At 49.3% G+C, this 27,275-nt stretch overlaps 1 protein-coding gene across 2 annotated transcripts in view; it reads right to left on the bottom strand.

Annotated features, from left to right (window-relative positions):
- ADCK1 (aarF domain containing kinase 1) overlaps positions 1-27,275 on the bottom strand; it is a 123,231-nt gene that overhangs the window by 5,233 nt on the left and 90,723 nt on the right. For both annotated transcript variants that reach the window (XM_030319678.1, XM_030319679.1), the window contains 3 exons: positions 18,699-18,815; positions 4,790-4,939; positions 3,418-3,615 (listed from right to left, as the gene is read on the bottom strand). In XM_030319678.1, coding sequence (XP_030175538.1) covers positions 3,418-3,615; positions 4,790-4,939; positions 18,699-18,815 — 465 coding nt within the window. The remainder of the gene's footprint in view (positions 1-3,417; positions 3,616-4,789; positions 4,940-18,698; positions 18,816-27,275) is intronic.

Raw genomic sequence — 27,275 nt, 5'->3', positions numbered from 1 at the left:
CCTAGGGGGGAGTCTTTTGAACCCTCTGGGAAAGGTTTTCTTGTTAAGGAACAATATATGAGAAGAAATGGCCTCTAATTCCCACCTCTGGACATCAATCAGGGTATAAAGGTGTGAAGCCTGTAACTGCCACAGTCATCTTAGAACCACGAGAGTTAGCCCAGAGCCCTGAATTGCTGATCTACTCAGTTAACCAACCTGGACCTACACACCTCCAGGCTTCTTGTTATGAAGAAAATACATGCTTAAATGTTTAAGCCACTTTTAGTTGGAAAAACATCTACCCTGACACAATGTTGGAGGTTACACTCATTCTCAATAAGACTAAGACTCAGAAAAATGGAACCCTTACATGTCAGAGACTGGGCTGGGGCTGGTCTGGAGCAGCTAAGTTTATTCTCTCTCTGGGTTTTCGTCCAAAGTGAGGAAATGGATTCCATGTCTCCAGAACCTACACCAATACCTCTCTGTTAGATGTGGTTCCAGGACTGCAGGCCTTTATAAAAAGATGTGCAAGAAAGGATTCTTGCCCTCCAGGTACTCACCACCTAGCTGGAGAATTCACAGAAGTATACAAACAGCCACTCTCAGAGTCTAAGATGGCGTGCATGTGAGTGATACAAGTATTAAGGGGCCATGTTTGGCAAAGGTGATGAACAGGAGCTTCCTGGCTGGTGCTATGGACTGAATTGTGTCCCAAATCAATATGTTGAAGTCCTAACCCGAGTGTGACTATATTTGGAGACAAGGCCTTCAAAGAGGTCAACAAAATTAAGTGACTTCATAAGGGTGAAGTGTGACTTTATATTCTAACCCAATAGGACTGATGTCCCTCAGAGAAGAGGAAGAGAAGCCAGGAGCGTGTACACATGGAAGAAAGACCGTGTGAGTCATGGCGAGAAGGCAGCTGTCTACAAGCCAGGAAGAGAGGCTACACCAGAAACCAATCCTGATGATAACTTGATCTTGGACTTCTGGTCTTTGGAACTGTGAGAAAATAGATTTCTGTTGCTCAAGCTACCTCATCAGTGGTATTCTACTACACCAACCCAAGCAGACTAATACATAGCATTTATGCTGCGCCTTTATAAGTGAGTAATTCATAAAAACACATATCAGGAGCACCTGGGTGGCTCAGTCCAACTTTGGCTCAGGTCACAATCTCATGGTTCGTGAGTTCAAGCCCTGCATAGGGCTCTGTGCTGACAGCTCAGGGCCTGGAGCCTGTGTCGGATTCTGTGTCTCCCTCTCTCTCTGCCCTTCCCCCCACTCGTGCTCTTTCTCTCAAAAACAAAAACAAGATTTTTAAATTAAAAAAAAAACATATGATACACCAAGTACCTACTGTGCGCCATGCAATCTTACCCATCTCTGAGGCTTTAAATACCAAGTATACCCTGAGAACTCTCAAATTTGTATTTTGAGCCTGGACTCGTTCTTGGAGCTCCAAGCTTGGCTGCCCATGACACCTCCATCTGAATGCTCTAACTACTGTCTCCTGCCCCCTAACTATGTCCTTCCCAGTCTTCCCTATGCCAGGAAGTAGCTTCACCCCCTACCCTACGCCTGACCCCAACACGTTGGGATGCAACTTTGACTCCCCGCCCTTTGCCTCCTCTCCACACCCAAGTTGACAGAAAGGCCTCCCAATCTTCCATCCAAAGTACACCCTGGCTCCGTCTGCTTCCCTCCAGCTCTGCTGCCCCTAGTGAGGTCTGCGCCCCCCTCACCTCCAGCCTCCTGACCGACTGCCCCTGTGCTCATCCTGCCCTGTCCAGAGAGGTACTTAAAGTAACAACTCTGGGCACATCCTTCTCCTGCTTGACACCTGCTTTGCTTTGTACTGAGAACTAATCCGAACCTCTTCCCATGGCTTATGAGACCCCGTGTGATGCTCTCTCTGCCCAGCACCCCAAATTCTTCCCATTCCAGCACCCACCTCCCCACAATCCAGACCATGCTGACGCTTTCTCCTCCTGCTCTGTGGCATCGTGTGCCCTCTGCCTGGAATGCTTTCTCCAAGCTCTGCCTTGGCTGCTGCTTTTCTTGTCCTCCAGAACTCAGATGTCAGCTCCCAGCAAGATCTCTAAGCACCCAGTCTACAGCACCCCCATTACTCACCCCACCTGTTGCCTCCTGTACCCGTAACCTGCAATTATTCCATTTACCTGTTTGTTCACTTGTTTACTGTCTGTCTCCCCCAATCACAGTGCAAATTACATGGAAGGCCTGTCTGTTCATCTTTGGATCCCCAGCACCTAGTTTAGGTTCCAGCAAAAACAAATGTTTGTTCAATGAGCAAACTTCAGGAACTATGGGCAGGCACTTTACATGCATTATCAATAAAGCATCCCTGAAATTATCATCCCTATTTAACAAAGGAAGGAGATGGTCTCACTTCCAAGATAATGAGCTTTAAAGCCACACAAGCCTGGGGCAGCTGGCAGTCAATGCTGCCACCAAGCTTGAGGGGGAATGATGTCAATTTGCAGGAAAGCAGAGCCAAGAGACAGGAGAGGTGGTCTCTTTGGTGACGACATTTGAGATTCCATCCAGCCATTCCTAAAGGCCCCCATCACAAGGCAGCTTAGGGAGGACTGTGAATCTCCAAGAGGTGGCAAGAACCATCCAAGGCCATGCCACCAGGAAGAGCAGGATCTGCAACTAGAATCCAGGTCTATCTGACTGCACAAGCAGAACCTTGAGCAGGGGCCTCGGCTGAGCCTAAGCCCATCCCCACACGGCTATGGGCAAGTGTGCATGGGTCCAGCAAGCTGGGAAGACAGAAGCCAATTCCATGAGAGAATGAGAAGCCTGGGAGGGAGGTGGCAGTGAGTACAGGGAGGAGGGGTTCCTAGGACCAGTCTCAGCCCAGATTCCATGGGAATCTCATCTAGATCCAACAGAGAAATGAACTACAAAGCTGTTTTCGCTACACACTCAGGGAGAACAATGGGACAAGTGGCCGCGTGGGGAACTGAGGTGCTCTCCCCAGTAGGGAGCCCTACAGGAAGTTTGCAATGGGAGACCGTGCCCAGAAGGAGACAGCTCAAGTGGAACTAGACTTATCGATGAGACAGTCCCTAGGGATTTCTAGAAGTCTTGGAGGATAACTTGGTGGAAGCCTGAAATCTCATGTGAGCATGTTGGAGCAAAAGCCACAGCAGTCTGGATTATACAGTCAACACGACCAGGTTGGTAAGGCCAGGAGGGATACAGTGAGACACCGTTTCCTCTCCCTCCTTGCATCCAGGGCTGCAGCTTCTCCTCCAGTATATCTCCAGTGCTGCCCACAGTCCCATTGCCACAGCCCACCAGCCCACAACCTCAGGCCCTGGGTTGGCAGGGGTCCAAAGACCATCCCTGGCCCCACCCCTTGCATTCAGGGGAAGACAGGGCCAGGAGGGGACCACCCACCTCAGTGGCGGTGACCGGAGCTTGGCTGATGCCCCTGTTGACCGAGTCCCAAGACCGGGCCGTCAGCATACAGGCAAACAAGGGGTAGAGGTCCCCGGCTCCCAGGCGCTGGCTGTACTTCTTCACTCTCTCCATGTCAGTCCAAATCAGCGACTGCCAGAGGTGGCAGTAATCCAGCCGAAACTCCTCCGTGAGCACCTGTGTGGGGACAATGTGGCAGGACCTGAGCCTCCTTTCCCCACAGAAGACCTAGACCCTGGCTGGTATGATCACAGTGAAGGGGAAGACCGGGGAATTAGGGCATGACATCTGCTTCTCTCCCAAAGTTCAGCCATCCCTGAAGGCCCAAGTTCAAAGCTACTATCTGGCCAGCCTTGGTCTTGAGGGCCAGAAGCTACCAATTGCCCACTAAAATCATATTTCCCGCCTCCCTCCTACTTGGATGTGGCCCTCTGCCCGAGCTCTGACCAATGGAATGTGGCAGAAGCTCCACATCCAGCTGCCAAAAACTCTCACACGCATACTTCTCTGAGCCCCCACCCCTGCTGCTGGAGAATGATGAGCCCACCCCCAGGGAAGCCTGTGGGGCAGAGCCTCAGTCAGCCCCTGCCTTCAGACACCTCCACCTACCCGAGACAACAATTAGATGTCTGTTGTGTCTGGGCCATCATTTGTTTGGGGGGCTGTGTCTGATAGCAGCTGGCCTACCTCAAACCGACGTACCCAATGTCAGTAAATCTTTCAAAGGAGGCCAAGATTTTGGGAGGTAGGATCAAGGCCCTGAGGGGAGGAGTAAGAGGTCATTGGGGAAACCTCCCCAGGACCATCTGCCATGAACTCAAGATAGGCCCTGGTTCCCAGGACTGGCAGTGAACTTCCCAACTTCCAGGCAGGAGACCATGGCTCACCTGAACCCAGATGAGTCCCAAGTTCCAGAGGACAGAGTCTGGGGGTATCCAGCCCCTATCAGTTCCTGGCCCTCTTTCCCACTACACATTACGTCCTCCCTGGGGCTGAGTTACCTCCTTACCCTGAATTCCCAGCTCATCCAAGGGCAGCTCATTTCCCAGTGGGCTGGCCTGGGCTTCCCTGGGAAGCAAGGTTTTTACAGCTGACAAAGCACCTGTACATACCCAGGCATATCCCCATCTACTCCCCACAGCAGCCTATAAAGGAAGCATTACCAACCTCATTCAACTGGAGAGAGCTCGTATGATGTGACTTACACAGAACAACAGCTCTAGGGGTAGGGCAGGGCCTCTCCATCTGCCCTGGATATCTGCCTCCCATGTCTGTGGCCGATTGGGAGATCAGCAACCTCTGATCCCAGAACCAGACCCTGGACTGGCTGGGTGAAAAAGGCCTCTTCTACCTGGTAGAGCCCGTGGTCCAACAGGACAATCTCTGCCCTTCCTGTGCCCGGGTGCTTCCGCACCAGCACGTTGCCAGGGTGGGGGTCGCAGTGCACAAAACCATTGACAAAGATCATCTCGCTGTATATTTTTCCCAGGTGGCGTGAAATCTGAAAGAGAAGGGAGGCAGGTGGGAGTTACACCACATGGATACCTATCTCAGAGACTTCGACACTGGCCCCTCAATCTGGTCACTTTCAAGAGGAAGGCCAGCAGTGCTGGGTGGGCCTGAGTGGTCATGGTGGGACGAATGGCTTGTGATTGTATAGTTCTTGAGTTTAAGACAGAAGCTGAGTTCTAATCCAGTTATCCTCAACTTCAGCCACATACTAGAATCACCGAGAACTCAGAAGTGTTAGAGGTGGTCCCAGGCATCAGCACTTATTTTAAAGTTCCCAAGGTGACCATAATATAGAACGAGGTAGAACCACTGCTTCAAGCATGCCCAAAGGCTGTAACTCCCACCCCCAACCCCTGCCCTCCACTCTTCCCCAATCCTTCTCTTTCCTATTCTCTTCTCAGGATCTTCATTCTCCCACCAAAGCTAAAGATGAGCTGGAGAGCTGGAGTGGTTGTGACACCATCCCAACTTCCCCTTCTCCAACAAGCAGGTCTAGAGGGCTGTGGATCAGGAATACGTTACCCTGGCACCCCCTAGAGCTGTCCCACCAGCTCTGGGCTGGAGGCCCAGGAGGACCCAGAGTCACAGCCCTGCTCCCCTTTCCTTCAGGCCCCTTTCCCTTCATGCCTCCCCGCCAGAGACCAGGGCTAATCTGATTTATGATGTCTGCACAGAAGAAATGACACTGGAGAGGCCATTTAAATCATCCTGTCACTGCTGCCCTCCATGCCGAGGCAGTCTTCTTATCTTTACTCCCTTTTTATTAAAGCTAAAAGCCTCTTCCGAGCTAGGGAACAGCTGCTGAATAGCACCAGACCTGGGCCCACAGATGGTCTGCCAATGGGTTTCCAGAGGACAAAGAGAGGCTCAACTCACAAAGCTGATGCCCCAGGACACACACTGCCCTTGACATTTCTCTCAGTCCCTGCTGGACCCCATGGTAACTAGCAAATATGTCCTAGCCAGAGGAGAGGAGCTGGGGCCCACGGGTGGGAAACACACGAAGTAGGGTCTTAAGATGAAGGTTCAATTCCTCTCCTTTGCCTACAAAGCCCTGCACAACCAGGCCCAGCCTCCCTCCCCGGTCTTATCTCATGCCACGATACTACAGTCATGTCTGTGCTCTTTCTCTTCTCCAATGACCCTGTACCTTCCTACCTCAGGACCTTTGCACATGATAGTCCGTCTGCCAAGAGCCTTCCTCCCACCTCCCTCCCTTCACCTGGTTCACCCCTGTCTTCCTCCCCACCCCAGCTCAGCATCACCTTTCTGGAGATGCCTTCCTTGACCTCCCAGCCTAGATGAGGTTCTCCTGGCATAAACTCTCATAGAACTCTGTACTATCCTTTCATGGTACTAGCACACTATTTGTGTCATTATTTGACTAATGACCATGTAGCTCACTATTATGAGCTCCTAAGATGGCAAGGACTGGCTCTATTTTGTTAAATGGCTTTATTGAGGTATAATTTACATACCATAGACTGGTTCTACTCAGCATCCACTTGCCAATAATAAGCCAAACATGTGAATATAGGACTCTGCCTTCAACATGAATAAAACCCTTGCCTATGTTTTTTTGAGATGCTGTGGTTCCTGCCTTCATGCTTATCCTAACCCCCTTCATCTTTTCTGAATCCCAATCAATTGTAATTGGCTCCAAAATAAATCATCAAGAATCACCCTACAATAGCTGACAGCCTTATAACAACTTTACATGTAGGTACAATTATGATCCCTATTTTGCAGATAAGAAGCTGAGACTCATCGGGGTGCAACTTATACAGAGCTAAGGACTACAGATAGGTGGAGCCAGGACCCAAGCCAGGTGTGACCCCGCAGCCTTCTAGTAACCACTCTACCACGCAGGCTCATGACAATGTCTGCACTTCTCAAGTGAACTCTGTGACCTTAAACAGGTTGCTGATACTCTCGGCTTCTGTACAACGGAAACAACAGTAGTGCCACTCACAAGTGAGAACATCTGGGTGCTTGGAGCCCAGTGACCCCTCCTGGGAGCCCTGTTTTTACTGATTCCTCTCCACTCCTGGGAGAGTGGCAGACCAGGGTCCATTACATTTTTTAAGAGATGAAGACACCGGGGTTAAAGAGGTTGTCTCAAGTCCTGACACCTCTCCGATGTCATGCTGGGGGAAACGAATGCCAGGTACTCTGCTGGCATTTGGAGGACTTTGCCCCAGGTCGGGCGCTCAGCCTCAGGCTGAGATGTCAGATGTCCCAGGGCCACCATTTTCTGTTTCCTCGGAGGCGGGCCCAGTGGAGCTGGTCCCGGCTGAGCCGGCAAGTCCCCTTTTGAGAAGCCCTTTTGTTAGGCTCTCCGGAGCTCCATGGAGCCATGCTCTGAAAGGATGCATTTGCCAAACCAATTGCATTTATTAAGTAATAATTCATTTTTATTTGTCAAGGATGCATATAAGGTCCAATCAGGGCTCCTGATCAGCCCAAGATAAGCAGTACAGCCAGACTGAGCTGACAGAATTCCAGCCAAAAGCAGAGAAATGACATTTCATTTAGTCTGGGCAGACCTGTCATGGGGAGATGTATGATCTCCCCTGAGCTCTCTGAAATATTGCTAATCGCTCTGGGCCCCCTATTACTACATTGAAAGATAGCCCCCGGGGATCTGGGGACTCAGGACGGGGGAGCCCTTGCCCATGAGGAGTGAGCTGCTGCCGGAGCAGGAGGAGCAAGAGACACTGCCAACTGAGGCTCATACACATGCAGGCAAAGCCATCAAGTGGCCCCCTCCATTTCGACACCCCAGCCAGCTGCCCCTCCTTGGGTGTCTTTGCATCTGGGAGCTGTTCTTGATGTTCACCTTCACCAGATTTCACCAACAGAGACAGACAAGAGGGGAAACCAGCCTATGCCGTCAGCTTTGCTCTGGAGCCCTCTTGGCACTGCCACTCATGGCATGGGTGACCCGAGGACAAGTGACCTGCCTTCTCAGTCCGGGTCTAAGTTCCCCTAGCTGTCAAGTGGAACTAATTCCAGCTGCTCTACTTCCTCCCAGGGTAACCTCGACATTCAAGGTCAAAATGTGACCGCATCTGGGAAAGCACTTTGTATACCACACTATATACGATACCATACACTATGTGTCTGCTAGATCTGCATAGACCTCAAGGTGCTTCATACTACAGAAGACACACAAATGTGTTTGTTGTGATGTGGCAGCTTATGATCTAAGACTTGGAGAAAAAAACGTAACCATTATCACTTTGATCAAAGTTTCATTTTCAAAAGGCTAAAAACATAACTCATAAGAATATAGGATGAATACATGTCAAAGATTGTTCACCTCGCCAATAGAGGAGCACATAAAAAGAGGAGGTTCAGAGAATTTCGAGGGACTGGGTATTTATGGGAACTTAAACAGGAATAAGAGACTGAGATTCCTGGATTAGATATAAAACTGGTTATTGCTCTACAGAGCAGTAAGGAAATCGTAACCTTTGAGGTTATCTTTTCCCCTGGGCAGAAATTATTTGCATATCTCTACAGGATAAGATCTACAGGTTGACATACGACTTCAATCTGAGCCCCTAATTAATTGTCAACAGCAGAATCAAACAAAAGTACATTTCTCTAGATATTAAAAAGCCCTCGGTGGGCTGCCTGCACAATACCCAAGGAGGACTGTGAAAGGACACATTGCACACTCTTGCCCTTAATTTCTAAATTTTGGGTAATTTTTCTTAACATCTGTCAGAGTTTCAGTAAATACTTCCTTGGCACCATTTTGCCCAGAGAATGGCAGCTAGCCCCCCTCTTACTCAGAGACACCGAGGATCCCAGAAGAAACCTAAGGCCATCGCTGGGCACACAACCCTCTCTCCCATCCCCTTTCCATAATAATTTAGCTATGTCTTGTGATTAAGAGCAAACAAATATAAATACTGCATTGAACATGGGGATGCAGGTATCTCTTCCAGATACTGATTTAATTTCCTTCAGATATATACCCAGAAGTGAACTGCTGAATCATACAGTCATTTTATTTTTACTTTTTGGAGGAACCTCCACACTGTTTTCCACAGTGGCTGCACCAATCTGCAGTCCCACCAACAGCGTACAAGCGTCCCCTTTCCTCCACATGCTCACCAACAAACACTTCGCTCTCTTAGCTTCTCGATGCCCGTTCCAACCGGTGTGAGGTGATATCTCCTTGTGGTTTGGGTTTGCATTTCCCTGACGACGAGTGATGCTGAGCACCTTTTCATGTACCAGTTGGCCACGTGTATGTCTCCTTTGCAAAAATGTTCAGTTCCTCTAAGGCTGCCCCCTGCCCTGTGACAGTGGCATTTGCATAAAGACAAGGAAATGCCATCTTCTTAGAATGGTAACAGCTAACACTCTGTGCCAGGCACCATTCCAGGCACTTTCCATGGACTCACAGCCATCCTCTGTAGGAGACAAGTGGAGGAAGAAATACATAAAAAAGGAAAGAAGCTTGGCCGCCCAGCCGGCAGTTCGTGAAACCAAGCTCCAAACCCAGGTGGTCTGGGTCCAGGGAACAAGCTGTCAATCACCTCGCTATACTCCTCCTCCACTCACAGGGAAGCCCCTAAAGGCAGGGGCTGCAGCAAAACCCTCTGAAGGTCCTCACAGCATCCAAGAAGGCATTCCATTTGGAGAAAAGAGTCTCAGAGGGAAATCCAGGACTGCTTCTCTAACCAAAAAACTGTTAACTAAAGCCATAGTATAGCTCTTTTTAGAAAAAAAGTCAGTGACAAGTCTTTTAATTGTTCTGTGTAAAAAGAATGTCCATTCATGTAAGTGACTTTAGTAATTACTCAATGCCTTTATTCCCTGACAGTGGGGAGGTTTAAAAAAAAAAAAAAAACAGGAATCTATAAAAAGGCTGAGTAAAGAATTAATTTAGTAAATAATATTTAAATCAAGGAGTTATTTTTGGATTTTTCTCAAAACTTGAATTGGCTGAAAGTGCTTTAATTATTCTATAATTGCAAGGATTAATTTATTCCCACCCCCAAGGGAACGTCTATTTATGTTCTTGGGGGTGTCATACAAGCAAGGCCAAGAACTCTCAAAGAAAGAGGAGGCTGGTGTTGCAGGATATTAATAATCACGTAAGTAGCCCAATATTAACTATAAAGAGGTTAATAATTCAAACTCTCCTTGCTCTCTGTCAGTTTATGGCCAGGCTTCTTGAGAGCCTGAAAGACCAGACCAGACCACTGCCTACAGAATTTTACTCTCCACCCTTACGCTGCCCTGGGAACCTCCCTGGGGAATTATAAACCTCAGATTACCTGCTGTTGCCCAGTGAGGCCAAATCTATCCATGGAGAGGGTCCATCTTGGACGAGCCAACATTGAGATGAAATCCCTAAATGTGAAGACATGGGGAGCCTCTCCAACCACAGAGGTGGCGAGTGGGTTAATTAGAGGCAGCTGGGGGAGTTACTCTAATTTTGGAGCCTGGCAAAAGCTTCTCTGGGTTACACATCACCTGAGAGCCAGGACAGGGGGTATCCCCAAGGCCAATAAGGGTCTCCTGGCCAGACAGGTTCAAATGATCACAGCGACCAGAGGGACTGAGTCCTAGGGGCTAGGACTACTGAATACACAGTGAAGGAAGAGCTGTCGACATCTGACATCCCCTGCCTTGGGCACAGCACACTCCAGAGAAATATTTCCACATCCTTCCACCTTACCTGTGTCAATAGAAGAAATGGGGAAAGGGTTTCTTCCCTACACATTTCCTCTTTCCAGCAACTATTTGACCACTAGTGCCACAGAGGGGGCTGAGGGTTGGAATTCCAGCATAAAAACAACTTCTATTGAGCATGTGCTGTGGGCACTACACCCAATGCTTCATGTTTCAATCATCAAACAATCCTATGGGTTATTCTCCTGCACCCCACTTTACAAGAGGCAGCTGGGGCTTCCAAAGGGTGACTGGCTTCACCAAGGCAGCATGGTTCGTAAGTAGCAGAGCTGGTACCAGAATCCAGGAAGGCCGACTCCACTCCTGACACCCCTGCTGTTGGGGAGAGAAATCTCCAGGAACCTGTCTCATGCACCTGTATCTCTCTAACATCCCCTATGCTTCTTTCTCAAGATTCGGTCTGACAAGTTATGGAGTTCTGTATGTGGACGATGGGAGGAGATGATTTCTTTCTAGTGATTTCAGTAAGTAGGGTCCTTGGTGCCTCTTCAGCCTTGCTTCCCTGGTCCTCTAAGCACCTCCTAACATAGAGCCAGAGGTCCACTGAGTGTGGTATTCACCACAGGGAAACTGGGGGACTAACTGCAGTCTGGCGTTTACAGATGGGGAGTCACCATTTGCTCAGTCGATGACCACCGCTCATTTTCCAAGTCTACATACCCAGGACAACAGAGGAAGATGGAAAGGAGGGGCGCAAAGAACATTCTCAGGAAGACATGCCTCTGTGAATAATGATACCATAAATTATGAATGATTTTTTTACAAACTTCACAGCCCGCAGTCTGCACAAGAACCCTGTGAAGTAAGTACCAGTGTGACGCCACCTGCACAGAGGTGGAAAATCAGAGTTTAAGTAACTTACCCAAGGGCACCTGACCAACAAATGGCAGAGCCAGGCACAACCCCGGGGTGCCGCTACTTTGAAACCCTCTGCGCCTCCCACCACAGCGCCCAGCCTCAGTGAGGCCTCACCCAGCACCACCTTCTCCCACACGCTGTGCCCACCTCGGGTACAGCACCGATGTGCAGTGCCTGCACACAGTAGGTGCGTGATACACATCTGCCGAAAGACACAGCTGAGACCCTTTCACGGCTCCCAGCATGACAGGGGATGGGTTTTAAAACTGCTTGGAAGGAAGAAGCACGGCCAGGGGTTCTGGCTAAATGTGGCAGACTGAATCCGCGCACTGACTCCACTCCATCCCCAACCCCACTAAAATGACTAACAGAAACCATACAAAGAGCCCCCAACAACAGGGCAGAGAAAAGGAGATGAGCAAGACTGTGCTGCCAGAGGGGGAGCAGACAGCTACTGAGAACGGGCTTAGGACAACAAGGGACCCTAAGCTGGCAAGGGGGGGGGCAGCGCTTGATGTCTGCCCCAAGCCCACAGAGGCTCAGCGACTGAGGGCCCCTGACACCTCTGTAAACAGGAGTTGGGGGTCTTGAAAAAGGAGGATTGGGGCGCCTGGGTGGCGCAGTCGGTTAAGCGTCTGACTTCAGCCAGGTCACGATCTCGCGGTCCGGGAGTTCGAGCCCCGCGTCGGGCTCTGGGCTGATGGCTCAGAGCCTGGAGCCTGTTTCCGATTCTGTGTCTCCCTCTCTCTCTGCCCCTCCCCCGTTCATGCTCTGTCTCTCTCTGTCCCAAAAATAAATAAACGTTGAAAAAAAAATTTAAAAAAAAAAAAAAGAAAAGAAAAAGGAGGATTTGTGGGAAGGCTTTCAGAGAGCTGAACCCCAGATCCCGACCCACCCCACCACCTTTGACTCAAGGCAAGATTTACTTTCCGGAGAGGCAAAAAGACAGGCTCTGGGGGCCACACAACATACCCAGAGGGCCATCCCAAGGACAGAGGAATGAATCGAAGTCAACAAAACGAGCACTGGGAGCCCCCTGCCCTCTTCCCCCAGCTGGCTCCCAGGCATCTCTCGCAAGCCCCCCATCCCTGCACCCACCCCCACTCCTGGCAGACAGAAGACGTCTGCTTGCCGGGCCCCCACGCCCCATCCCCACCACCCCCAACCTCCCAACTTTGTCACCTTTCTCTCAGCTAATTTCACACAAATTCAATTGAGCCTCAGCCCAGGCAGGGTCTTAAACACACACTCACTGAAATCCAATTAACCTTCGATACAAGGTCTGCAATCAATAGTCGTCCTTTGGTTTGAGGAGGCTCCATCCAGCCTAGGAAAGCATGCTCCTGCTCGACCTTTACTTTTAATAAAATCAATGACAGTCACTGTCACCAGCTCTTAATGTGACTGGCAAATATGATCAGCAGGTCAGGCCCTCGGTAATGTGCTGTTTCCGGGTGCAGAGACTAAAACAAAAGAGGGCCCCTGCAGGCTGCTGGCCCCCCAGGGCCTCATGCTTGCCAGGTGAGCGAGCACACCTGGGCAGGCTGCCTCGTGCCTGGAGGCTGGCCTGGTGGCAGGTGGCGGGTGGCGGGTGGCGGGTGGTGGGTGGTGAGTGGTGGGTGGTGGGTGGTGAGTGGTGGGTGGCTGCTGGGCTCTAGTCAGCATCTGAACCACCTGAAGTTTGCTAAAACGCAGATTCTTGCAACCCTTTCCACTCCAGATTCTGGAATAAATCTGGGGTGGAGCAGGCATCTGTATTGTAAAATAAGCTCCCCCTGGTGATTCTGAAATAGATGGGTGAAGTCTTAGCTCCCCAGCAAGCCAGGAATCACTGCTGTGTAAAATATTCAAGCGGGACGTACCCTTCAAGCCCAGCCAATCCAATGCCTTCCGCAAGAAAACTGAGGCCCAGAGAGGGGAAGTGATTTGTCCAAGGTCACATAGCAAGCCACTGGCAGAGCTAGAGCTTGGACTTAGGTCTTCTGCCTCCGAACCTGGTGTTTCTCTACCTGAGTCTATCGGATACTGGCTACTAAGACTGGTCTTCAGGTTGTCACATGCTAGGCTCAGCTAGGTTGGGATGCTGCAGAGTGAGGGGCCTCTCCAAAGTGCAGTGGGGCTGACCCGGTAAGCAGCTGGGGGTCTGGAGTCATCCCCATCCACCTGCAAAGCGATTCCTTCTACAGCCACTTCCTGAGTCCCAACTTCAAGTTGAGGAACCTGCCTGTGGCAGCCGAGACGCCACTAAACACCCTAGTGCCCAGGATACGGAGTGAGATGTTTGCCCCGTATCATTTCTGTCTGTCCCTTGTACTTCCCTGTCCGAGGAACACTCCTAGCCAGGCTGTCCTATGGAGGGCTTCACTCCAGGACCGGCCCACGGAGCTCCACAGTCCTCAGGAGACTTCAGAACCTCAGAAGTCCGTTAGAAGAGGCTTCAGGAACGTGGAGTCTTCAAACCACATGCACACAAACACACACACACCTTCACCCCCACTACTGTTCCATGCGGCCTGTGGCTCTGATGCTGCTTGGTAAGAGACACAACAGATTATTTTCTGTAAAGTAGGGCCTGTCCACGGTCTTCTCCCAATATCACCGATGGTCAGTGACAGCACAGTAGAGCACATGGGCCACCACCCACTGCCCAGCCTGAGTTCTCTGGAGACGTATTTAATGACAACATCTCAGAATACCAAAGACACTCCCAGATCACGCAGACCCCAGACGCCAGGGGCAGGGGACTGAGGAATTAAGTAAACAAGACAGTGTGGTACTATTGCAAGGATGGACCAATAGACCAATGGAAGAGAACACAGCTTCCAGAAAAGACGCACAGGTGACTGACGACAAAAGACTACACTGTGTGATTCTGCGTATATGAACTTCAGCGGTGAGTGAAAGTGACCTCTGGTGACAGAGTCAGAAAGGCAATTCTGGTGAGGGTGAGGGAGCCTGCCAGAGGGCTAGAAACAATTTGCATCTTTATCTGGCTGGAGATTACATGGGAAATCCATGTGGAAACGATGGAAGTGTGCCATCCAGATCTGGGAGCTTCCCTCTCTGGGTCTCCCGATTCCTCACCTGCAAATACAGACACACTAAGCCGTCTCTCCTAAGTTTACAATGTAGAAAGGGCCTGGCACAGGGATGGTAAACGCCAATGGTATAAGGAGGTAAAGGAAGAAAGGATAGCGCCCCACGATGCTAATAATCAACTACCAACTTGGAGCATCAACCAGACATCAGGCGTGATGCTCAGCCCTGCTCACGCACTGCTTATCTCCTCCTCATCTCTCTAAAAACGGAACAATGTTTACATGAAATGGAAAAAACCGTGCCTGACGTGAGTTAAAGAGGGAAGGGTTGCATTCAGATAGTGCCTGTGTGGTGGACAGAGCTTCTCAGTCAGTTCTGCACCTCCTTCTCCAAGGAGTTACTGATGCGGCCGTCACCCGGCTGGCCCTGGTTCCGCCGCAGCCCCAGGCCAATCCCCGAGAGGGGGAGGGAGAAGGTGGAGGAGCAAAGACTTTGATGTCCTACAGAACTGTGTTCAAATGGCTGGGCTCTGTCCCCACTAGCTGTGTGAGGTTGGACAAGTCATTTGACCTCTCTGAGCTTTAGCTTTCTCATCCATAAATGGGGTTATGGTCTCTCATCTCACCCTTGACAAGACAGCTGTAAGGAGTAGAGACATGTGTCACGTGCCTGGCACATCTTAGTTGCTTATAATTATTATTACTGCTGTTGTTTTCCCCAAATCACTCTGATATCAGCCTGCCCCACTCTGCATGTCCACAGAGAACAAAACACCAACGCTCTACCCCAGCCCTGCCTCACAGAGGCTAACCCAGGGCATGAGGCCAGCTTATTTGTTCTCCACTAATTCAGAGGACGTCCACTGAGCGTCTGCTCTGCACAGAACACTGGCCTTATCTGCAAGGCCATTTAAAGAGGGGTAGAGGCAGGGGCAGATGAGCCCAGGCTCTCAGAGGGCATCACCCTGCCCAGCTCCTGCAGGCCACCTCCAGCCCAGCTGCCCGTCCTCCCAGGACAGCACTCAGCCACGAGAGCAAAAACTATAGCAGAGCACATCTTTGTTTGCAGTTGTCTTTGAAAATCAAAGCTGCCTCTGATAAAACACCATTACAGCCCTGAACTCACTGTATCCAAAGAGATTAATGGATTTGGGGGTGCTGCTGCAATGAAAATCCCACCACAGCTGGCAGTAAGTAAATGCCAGCAACCTGGTGGGGGAAGGGAAGGCATGGGCCTCTGGCATCTTTCCTGATCAGCAGGCAGAGACCCTGCTCCCTTTAAAGCTGTTCAGGAAAAGCCAGAAGCGATCTCCCTCCCCTCCCCACTAGAGCCAAAGACTTTGTACTAGAAGGTCCTGGTGGGCAGAGGATCCCTGGCTAAACACAGGACCCACCCCATCCCAACCAATAGTGGAAGAGATGGGCAAGCAGGTCTCCTCCCTCCTTCCTGTGTGGGAGCTTGACCCAAATACCCTCCCCAGGCCCACCTTAGAAGGCAACAGTGACAGAAGCAGTCAGAAGACCCAAGCTGTGCTACTGGCCAAGCGACCTAGGGAAAGACACCTGCTCTTCCTCTGAGTTCCCTGCCATCTGTAAAGTGGAGAGCTCAATTAAAACAGTCCTTTTCTGGGGCGCCTGGGTGGCTCAGTCGGTTGGGCGTCCGACTTCAGCTCAGGTCACCATCTCGCGGTCCGTGAGTTCGAGCCTCGCGTCGGGCTCTGGGCTGATGGCTCAGAGCCTGGAGCCTGCTTCCGATTCTGTGTCTCCCTCTCTCTCTGACCCTCCCCCGTTCATGCTCTGTCTCTCTCTGTTTCAAAAATAAATAAACTTAAAAAAAAATTAAAAAAAAAAACAGTCCTTTTCTTATATTTTCCCAGCCCCCAAAGGGAGATCTCTTCCAGAAAAGCCCCTCCTTTTATGAACTAAAAAACAGTGGAGTCAGAGGGACTTGGGTCTCAATCCTAGCTCTACTAGCTGTGTGACCTTGGGAAAGTTACCTCCCTCTCTGAATTTCTGATTCCTCACCTGCAAAATGAAGACATTAAGACCTTCCTCCCGGGGCGCCTGGGTGGCGCAGTCGGTTAAGCGTCCGACTTCAGCCAGGTCACGATCTCGCGGTCCGGGAGTTCGAGCCCCGCGTCAGGCTCTGGGCTGATGGCTCAGAGCCTGGAGCCTGTTTCCGATTCTGTGTCTCCCTCTCTCTCTGCCCCTCCCCCGTTCATGCTCTGTCTCTCTCTGTCTTAAAAATAAATAAACGTTGGAAAAAAAAAATTTTTAAAAAAAATAAAAAAAAAAAGACCTTCCTCCCAAGTTTATAATAGAGAAAAGGGCCCGGCACAGGGAGTTAGGCATTCAATAAACATTAATGGCAAAAGGAAATAAAGGAGGAAGGAGGAAAGGAAGAAGGAGAAAAGGAAGAAGGAGGAAAGGGCAGAGCCCAAAGGTAAGAATGAAAACAACAATCAGGGTGCCTGGGTGGCTCAGTGGTTAAGCGTCCAACTTCGGCTCAGGTCATGATCTCATGGCTCGTAAGTTCGAATCCTGCATCGGGTTCTGTGCTGACAACTCAGAGCCTGGAGCTTGCTTCAGATTCTATGTCTCCCTTTCTCTCTGCCCCTCCCCTGCATGCACTCTGTCTCTCTCTCTCTCTCTCTCTCTCTCTCTCTCTCTCTCTCAAAAATAAACATTAAAAAAATTTTTTAATAAAAAAATTTTAAATAAAAAGATTTTTAAAAAGAATGAAAACAACAACAATCTTGCTTCCAAATCAGAGCACTAAGTACATGCTAGGCACCATGCTAAGCACTCGTGTGGTCCTCATAATCTTCGTAGAAGTAGGTACTGTCACTGCCCCCATTGACAGAGGCCACACAGACACCCGGAGGCCTGGGCTCCCAAACCACACACTCTCCTACCATTCTACTGGCTCATGTGCTGAGCCAGGGCGTGGCTTCCTCCTCTGGGCCATCCCACCACTGGGACCACAGGCTCATCTTCATATGTTGCCTGGAGTAGGGAAAGGAAGAGCATTCGCCTCTCTCCACTCCCTCCTCTCGCCTACCCAGAGTGCTAGATCACGTCATTACGATCCTTAACACCCTTTGTGACTCCCCAGGACCTCCGGGGTCCTGCCAGAGGTCTTCACTACCTGCGCCCACCCTATTCCTCCACTATTTCTCCCTGGAAACCCTGCCAAACTTCACCATTCCCTTCCCCTTCCTTGCAGTGCCATCGCTGCCCCCCCCCCCCCACAACTCCTCTACCCCGCAGATCCCTACTCATCCTGTTGGGGAAGCCCACCCACAGCAGATGCCAGCACTTCCTCCCTGCCGCTCTCTGGGATCTCCCCCACCCCCCTCCTGCTGCTGCGGGGTGGCAGCAAGGATTTAGCTGTGTACCCGACTGCAACACTAGGTGGGGAACTCCTTAAAGAAGGGAAATATGTGTGGTCCCCTCTGAACCCACATACCCAGCTCATAGGAGGGACTACAAAAATGATGGGCGCTGTTGAAAAAGCACAATCCCACCCGTACCTGTAAGACCCTATGGCAATCAAGAAGAAGAAAATGGGGTACAGTCCCCACCCCACTGGCCAGCTTTCTTTCCCTGAGATCAACAGGGCAGGAGGTGGGAGACAGAAGCCTCACTTTTCTCATAGCTCTTTGAAGTAGAAGCAGTTGGCTCCTGCTGTCCCCTGCTGGCCTGATCCCTTGAGGCCTGGGAGTGGCAGGGAGAGGGGACGGCGGAAGTGGGAAGAAGCTGTGCCCACGCCCCACGGGGGCAGAAGAAGTAAGTCCACAGATTTCACACCACTGTTCTCTGGGGCCGCTCAGCTCTGTGGGGTGCAGATGGGCCAAGAAGACACATGGTAATCACTTGTCCAGGCAGGGGCTACCACCAGGGCCTCAGCATGTGCCTGCACCCCACTGTGTGCTCCCAACCCCCATCTTAGGAGACAAGGCAGAGGACTGGACTGGACGCCCTGGAAGGGTGCTTGGTGCTCAGCGACATTGTAATTCTTCAGTCAACAGGTCCATTTCAAGGCAGTGAAACCTCACCGGGACATACCTGCCCTTGGTGGGCAGCCCTGACAAAGCCCGTGTCCCTCGCACTGCAGCCATGAGAGCTCAACCTCACCTCGTTGACATCAATCTTGTTCTTCTCCATGTAGTCTCTGTCATTGACCTGGCCGCCATCCACAAACTCCATCAGAAGGACCCGCTTGGTGGACAGCTCCCAGTAAATGCGGGGGACCTGAAATGGGAAAGAGCAGGTCAGAAGGGCTGGCGGGCCGGAAGCTAGGGGCCAGGACCACAGAAAGGTACAGTGAGCCAGGCAAGGGCAGATGCTCCTGCCAGGAACAGGAGACGAAGCCTGAGCGGGACCTGAGCAGTAACAGGTGGGGAAAGCGAGGGTCGGGCCAAGACAGGAGGGCAGGCCAGGCTGCCTCCTCTGTCAGCAAGGCCTCTGGTCCTTCCGTTAGAGACCCCCTCCTGCTTGGGGACCACAGAACGGCTTCCCCACCCTCCTCAGTGCCTCCAGACACAATTAAGAGCCAAAAGTAAAACTGGGACTTAGGGGAAAAGGTGTGGAACCCCCCCATACCTGAGCCAGAGTTGGCATTAAAAGCTATTTCCCTCTCTCACTAGGCCAATTGCAAGCTCGTCACATGAATCTCATCCCTTTGCCTCAGCTTCTACACCTGTGCAATGGATATATTATATGTATATGTTTATGAATGAGTTCACCAAAGAACAAATTTTTTTACTGGATGATAAATTTTTCAGTAAGGAAGTCCTGAGTTTTCTCATGCCTGTTCCTATAGGTCTTCTGTGGCAGACAATGCTGGATCCTAACCCAGTACCTATTCCCAATCCTCCTCTTCCCCAGAGATAGGAAAAACGAAATATTTTCCCTGCTTGCTTTGCAATCAGTATGGCCACAGGACACCATTCTGGCTTATGAGTGGAGGTCTGCTAGAAGCTCTGGGAAGGTTTTTATTTTCTTCATAAAAAGGGATGTTTGTAAATGGTGCAGCTCTTCTTACCCTTCTGTCCTACTTTGAAGTGAATGTGAGGGGCGCCTGGGTGGCTCAGTTGGTTAAGCGTCCGACTTCGGCTCAGGTCATGATCTCGCAGTTCGTGAGTTCAAGCCCCGTGTCGGGCTCTGTGCTGACAGCTCAGAGCCTGGAGCCTGTTTCAGATTCTGTGTCTCCCTCTCTCTCTCTCTGACCCTCCCCGGTTCATGCTCTGTCTCTCTCTGTCTCAAAAATAAGTAAACGTAAAAAAAAAAAATTAAAAAAAAAAAAGAAAGTGAATGTGATACCTGGAGCTGCAGCAGCTATCTTGCAACCATGAGGAAAAGTCCAAGAAAATCAGAGATGCCTGCCCTGATACGGTCAAACCACTAACACAATATCAGCAGGCAACTGCTGTAAGCCTTCTTGCCATGTGAGGAAGATAAATCTTTTTTGTTTATGACACTCTAAATTGGGCTATTGGTTACCTGTAGACAAATGCATTCCTAATTGATGTGCTCTCCAACTCCCTTGGACTCTAAGAACACCCAATAGCCAAAAAAAAGAACAGATTTCACCAGGATTAGGCAGGAGGTCAGACTGCACCAATGGCTGCTGGGCTGCCATATGAGTGAGTGACAGCCAAGAGTGCCACCAATGCCAGGACGAAGGAATTACTGGGATATTTAGCATGTCATGTTTCCCCAACAACTTGATGGGCTTGTTTCCACATACAAATAAAGAAACTAGGGCAGCTAATTCAAGGGTTCTGGGGAATAAGGACTTCCCTCATCTCGACCCCCAAAACTCATCTGGCAGCAAGACCCCAGTGCTCAAGTCAAGAAACCTGCTTCCCTTCCTACTTCTGCTAACTCTGCCATGTCTTAATCCAGCCACTTAACCTCCAATGCCTCAGTTTTCCTCCTTACAAAGGACTGTTCCTGCCCCATTGCAAGGAGCTCTGAGGATAACTGGGGCTGCGCATACCAGTAAAACACCCTGGGCTTCCTGGAACGAGGGTCCCAACTGAAGTCAAGGTGTCATTTGGGTTTGCTACTTTCCTACAGTTTGGGCCATTTGAAAATCTGGGCTAGAGAAATCTGTGACTCTCTAGGACTGTGAACTGAAATTTCAGTCCTGCTCGGCACTTCTCAAAAGCTACCTTTAAAAATATGAGTGCAAGTTTGCTGTCCTTGACCATGGCTTCCAAAGGGAAGGGACACATTTTGGGGTTAAGTTCTTCCCCGGGTTTGTTTGGAAACCTAAGCTTGGCAGTGGGCACCAGGGGCTCCAGGGACATGAGGTCGAATCCCCCATCTGGGTCTGCCTGGGGCAACATGGAAAACAGCTTGAAAGAGCCACAGATGGAATGAGAAAAACCCAAAGACTGGAGACTCTGGCCTTGTTAATAAGGGCAGTGGGAGGCTGCACTCCCCGCGCCTCCACCTTTCTCCCCGGTCTCCCCCCAGATGCAGCCATCCCTGTCTGACAACACGATGGCCCTCTGCGGCACCTGCTTAGATCTCAGATGACAGAATACCAAACCGGGAGGTAGAGAGCTTTGCCATGAGAGTTCAGGGAGGATGGCAACTGCCCCCCGATGGCGACACCACAGAAAGGACTTCAAAAGGCAGATCTGCTCCCTGCACAGTTAGGAGAAACTTGGCTGGACAGTGGGACATAAGGTCGACAACTTGCTCCTAAGTTACCCTGTGGGCAGGAGGGTTTGAAGTGTAAGGTGAAATTCCCTTCACCCCAAAACCAGTGTTTCATCCCCATGCCTTACTCTTCTCCTCCCATCAGAGTAGGGAAAGATGAAAGAGAATCATTTTAAAGAGGCAATGAGAAGAACCCACCACCTCCTCCAAACAAAACTGAACCTAGGGAGGTTCATGGCCAGTGAGGCCCAAGGGTCACACCCTGGCCATCAGGACTCTAGATCCAAAGTCTATCTCCTTGATAAAGATCACAGGCCCCACTCCCGTGGGCTCCACATACCCCCATGCTGGGGCCAGTCCTGATCCAAAGAAGGAAGGCACAGATTATGGAAAATTCCAGCTCAAGACCTTGGGCCTCAACCTCATAATCTGGCCATGACCTCGCGCTTCTATTTTGTTCCTGCACTTTGGTGAACACAACTGTGAAGCAGGCCCCAATTTGCCTGGGCCAGTGCCCATCACCTGAGGGAGCCCAGGGAAGCAGAGCACAGACCCGGAGTCAGATCGTCAGGCTGGAGCCCTGGTTCTGCCACCTCCAAGCTATGTGACTACAGGTACATTGCATGACCTCTCCGAGTGCCAGCTTTCTACCTGAAAAAAGGCGATGACATTGAAGCAACATCCCCAACTTCCCACTAGCATGTGTGGAGTCCTGGCACTCGACACAGCAGCACACACTTAGCACCTGCTAGACAAGCATCAGCTGCCATATGACAGTCGTGCAGAGTATCACAGGTGGTTCTGATACACAACCAGGGCTAAGAGCTAATACTACAGACAGTTCAGCACAATAAATCATTGTGCCCCATGAATTATCATGAAGGCAGAATAGCACAGTGATTTAACATGCAGGCCCTGGGGCCAGGTTGCCTCCATCCAGAACCTGCCTCTGCCCCTTAGGGGAAGCTGTGTAACCTCAGGCAAATGGTTTCATCTCTCTGGGCCTTAATCTCCACACCATTGACATGGGGCTAATCATGGCATTTCCCTCGTATGGCTAGATAAGGATTAAGGAGCAAATACGAGGCGCCTGGGTGGCTCAGTAGGTTAAGCTCTGACTTCAGTTCAGGTCACAGTCTCATGGTTCGTGAGTTCAAGCCCCACGTCGGGCTCTGTGCTGACAGCAGCCTGAAGCCAGCTTCAGATTCTGTGCCTCCCTCTTCTCTCTGCCCCTCCCTGTCCCTCTCTCTCTCTCAAAATAAACAAACATTAAAAAGTAAATAGGGGCGCCTGGGTGACTCAGTCGGTTGAGCATCTGACTTCAGCTCAGGTCATGATCTCACGGTTCATGAGTTCAAGCGCCACGTCAGGCTCTGTGCTGACAGCTCAGAGCCTGGAGCCTGCTTCGGATTCTGTGTCTCCCTCTTTCTCTCTGCCGCTCCCCCACTCGTGCTCTGTATCTCTCTAAAAAATAAACATTTTTTAAAAAGTAAATATACACAAAGCACTTTTAAAAAGCTAACATTGTATAGACATGTGAAAATTATTAACTCACACTAATTATCATATATCAGTGGTTCTTAACCTTTATTTGTGGAAAATTATTCTCCAAAAGCATACACATCCCTCAAGATCTGCCCACAACTTCTGGATAGTCACAGGATCCTAACCTTGCACTAAGGAACCCTGGAGTGGCCCCGCTCTGGAGACGACCACTTTACCTACCCTGCCTTGACATGTGCAGGCGCACTCTCATGTCTTCCGGCCTCAAACCCCATGGCTATAAGGCTTCTCCCTCCTACCTTGTCCCCAGCTGTCCCCTGGGTTAGTCACAAACCTCACCGCATGCTCTGTCCCCTCCCCATAACACACACACACTCTGACTACAAATCCACAAATGCCCTGGTCTTGACCGTTCAGCCTGGCTGCCCTCTCGCCCTCTCCCAGTCTCCCTGACACCACATTTGCATTCAGAGCTCGTCTGAGGCTCCGAGATTTATGGCGTGGGGCTGAGGTTATTAAACCCCACTGGAAGATGCCTCACACACTGAGAGGTAAACTCTTCACTGAGGCTTAATTACGCACAGATGTTGTGATGGGGTGCCAGTGTGCAAAAGCAATCTATCTCCAGTTTTAAGAGCTGAACTGGGTTCACAGTGCAAAATTCGCTTCCCACTTGTTATGTGTTTAAGCAAAATTAATTACTCAGGAGCCCTAGTAGCACCATTGTCTTAGGAACAGTGTGTGGGTTTTAGAAGCAGCAGGTCGAATCGTTACATTAATTATTTACCCATTTGGCATCCTCATTTCAAAAATTTGTGTTATTATTATTATTACATGTCTTGGTCTGGCAGGCACTAGTTGGCCTCAGCCAGAGGACGATCTGCTGTTTCCATGGGAACGGTGAAGGAGATGGTTCTGTTTGTCAGGTTCATAGTTCTGGTGCTGAGGAGCACCCCTGCCGGGTAAGAGGCAACAGAATGTCCTCAGGTGAGCACCAGAGATGAAATCAGAAAATCTGGGTTGTAGCCCTAGCCCCTCTACTCTAAGACTGCCATCTGTAAAAGGGGATGATGGCTGCTGGCAGGATTCAATGTCATGGTACCTGCAAAGTGTTCAGGGCAGCAGAAGAAACATTTAGTAAGGACTGCCTATCCCTTTGTACAATCAACACTTCTTGGAACCCCGCTCTGAGCTCCTTTATCCTGAGTAGAATTAAGTACTTGCTCTCGGGCATCCACAGAAACACAGCAAAGTCTCTGCCACAGTATGTACCTACGTGCATGGCACAGACCTGCACTGTGGCAACAGTGTGTTTGTCCCCGCTAGATGGGAAGTTTGCTCAGGTAGAAGCCAAACCCTCTCCTACTCATCCAGGAACCCCTAGCTCCTAGCAGAGCAACAAGCTCAGGAAATGTGAGATAAAGGAATGAAGGAACGGGACATGCAAGTAAAAGCAAACATAGTTTAGACTCCACAGCACTATGCTAGTTAATCTCACTCCTTGTCTAAGAGAGCCAAGTTTTTATTTTATTGGTGGCTTGAACTTCAAGGCTGGGGCAGGATTACCAGATCTAGTCTGCACATCTGGATTTACAGGCACAAGAGGGTCTGTACACGCAGATTTACAAGGAAAAGCCAGTCAAGCGTCCAGCAGGCATTTAGACAGACCTGGCTCTCAACTCACTCAGAGTCAAACTTTGCCAATGGCTACATCTTTCACCAAAATCAGTGTCAAGACACTACATTGACCCACAGTTGCAGCTTCCCTCCCATGAGCTGAGCTTCAGGATTCTCAGGTGGCTAGTAGAAACACACCCTCAGTCTCCCCATCTCTGTTAATTAATCTGGATAGAAGTATAAACACTACCTCCATTTCTTCGGATGTCTTCAGAAGCCACGAACACTTTGGTCCAGAGCAAAAGACCTTCCCATTCAATGCACTGAAACACCCTCCTCCCCAAGAAGAGCATTGCTTGACTGTTTGCTCTGGAACAAGCATCTGGAGCTCCTAAAGGCTCTGTGACCTCCCTTCCCACATGCTCCAGGCTTCCTGAGTGAAGAGAGAAGGGCCTGATCTCTTCAAAGAGTTGAAAGCCAAGCTCTCTATACAGACTACCAGAGGGGCCCAGCCCCTGCACCATGAAGAGGAGCCCCTGGGTAAACGGGTCCACACCCCGCCACAGACCTAATGTGTTGTAAGAACAGTGGTGGTGACGTGCATCTCTCTCATCCCAACCCCCATGGAGCCCGTGGGGACCATCAGGCCAGTCCTCAAAGGCCAGCGCCAGTGGCAACCTCCTCGGCAGAGCCTTCCCCACCCTACCCTACTCCCTACCATGGGAGTCCCCTCTCCCAAATCTCTAGAACACTTACCAGTGGACCTCGTACAGAGCTGCTACTTCGTATCACTCGATATCATTTCCCTCAGGAGGAGTCTTCTGTCACCATATAGGCAGTTCTACAGTAGTTGAAAACACAAACTTTTTCCGATGTGACTGATCTACCAGGGGTCAGTTTGATCCTAATCCAAATTTTGCACTTGCTTCTATGGGCTGTCATCCACAGGAAGCACTGTATGACCTCAGGAAACTGCTTCAGCTGAACTGCACGACATGGGCACACACAACACACACAGACGCACACCTAAACATCGCCACGTGCATACACCCGCCATCATCACTTTCCATCCGGTTTCAGACGACCCTCCGTCCACACCTCAGAACAACACTCCAACAACTCCTCTGATGCCCAGTTTCACAAGCAGATGTCAAGGTAGAGGCCCGTGTTCTGCTGCCTTACGTACTTCTCAGCCATTTAATGTGTGCAAAAACTACACCACTGCTTTCACTAGGTTCCTACCTTCTTTTATTTTCTGGGTCACTGGTGACATTTCTTAAAATGTGCATTTTCTCTTTTGCGAATTGTCTCTTTTTGTTATTTTTTTTTACTGACGTGTAATTAACATACAACGTTCTATTAGTTTCAGGTGGGTGATTCAACAATTCTATACATTACTCAGTGCTCATCACATTAAGTGTACTCTTAATCCCATTTATCAATTTCACCCATCCCCCCACCCGCATCCCCCCCTTTGGCAACCACCAGTTTGTTCTCTGTATTCCAGCTTGTTTTGTCTTCTTTTGTTCGTCTGTTTTGTTTCTTAAATTCCACATGAGTGAAATCATATGCGGTTTGTCTTTCTCTGACTTATTTCACTTAGCACTACATACTCTAGTCCATCCAAATTGATGCAAATGGAAAGATCTCATTCTTTTTTGTGGCTGAATAATATTCCATTATATATATTGGAATATGTATAATATATAATATATACTGAAATATATGTAATATATATACTAGAATATATATATAATATATATAATGGCATATATATTATATATATTTCAGTATATGGTATATATATTACGTGTTATATTATATATATTATTATATATATACATAATATATATTGTGGAATGTATATATAATATATACAATGGATTATATATTATATAATGTATATTATACATTATATAATATCATATATAATAGTATATATATTCCATCATATATAATATATATATTATATATACATAATATGTATTGTGGAATATATATATAATATATACAATGGAATATTATAGATGTGTGTGTGTGTATATATATCATTTGGTAATATTATATACTGACTATATATATATGTAAGTACTGTACATATACATGTATCACATCTTTATCCATTCATCTGTGGATGGACATTTGGGCTGCTTCCACATCTTCGCTTTTGTAAATAATGCTTCAATAAACACATTTCAAATTTAGTGGGCTTTTTCTTTGGGTAAATACCCAGGAGTGGAATTACTAGATCATATGTTAGTTCTGTTTTTAGTTTTTTGAGGAACTTCCAAAAGTGTTTGCCACAGTGGCTGCACCAATTTACATTCCCACTAAATGTGCACGAGGGTTCCTTTTTCTCCACATCTTCACCAACACTTGTTATTTCTTGTCTTTTTGATTCTAGCCATTCTGACTGGTACCTGGTGATACCTCAGTGTGGCTTTGGTTTGCATTTCCCTGATGACGGGTGATGCAGAACACCTTTTCATGTGGCTGTTGGCACTGGGGTAAGCCTAGCCCTATTTTCCCCCCAAGAAGCCCTGTGGTTTCTGTTGTGTGATTTTTGCATCCTGTGGAGATTTCTAGGAAACCATACGTTGTATTATAACAGAACTGACTATATTAAGCAAGGTAACATACATATAATGGTAGGAACGGCGCCAGAGCTCAGCTGCGTTAGCCACCATCAGCAGCAGCAGCAGCAGCGGCGGCGGCGGCATCCCATGCTTCACGGAGGCAGAGACCCAGCTTACAGGCCCTTGGGTAGCACTCAATGTCTCAGAATTGCCAATCATTCAATAAACATCTGTTTCACTGACAGGCCAACGATCACATTTGGCATTTCTTTGTAATGCTACCTTCAAGAGCTTTAAGGAGCAACACCAGGGACAAATCATCCATCCTCGGAAAGAAGACTCA

The sequence above is a fragment of the Lynx canadensis genome, chromosome B3, assembly GCF_007474595.2.
Source record: "Lynx canadensis isolate LIC74 chromosome B3, mLynCan4.pri.v2, whole genome shotgun sequence".
NCBI classification, from domain to species: Eukaryota; Metazoa; Chordata; class Mammalia; order Carnivora; family Felidae; genus Lynx; species Lynx canadensis.
This window is presented reverse-complemented; position numbering and strand designations above follow the sequence as displayed.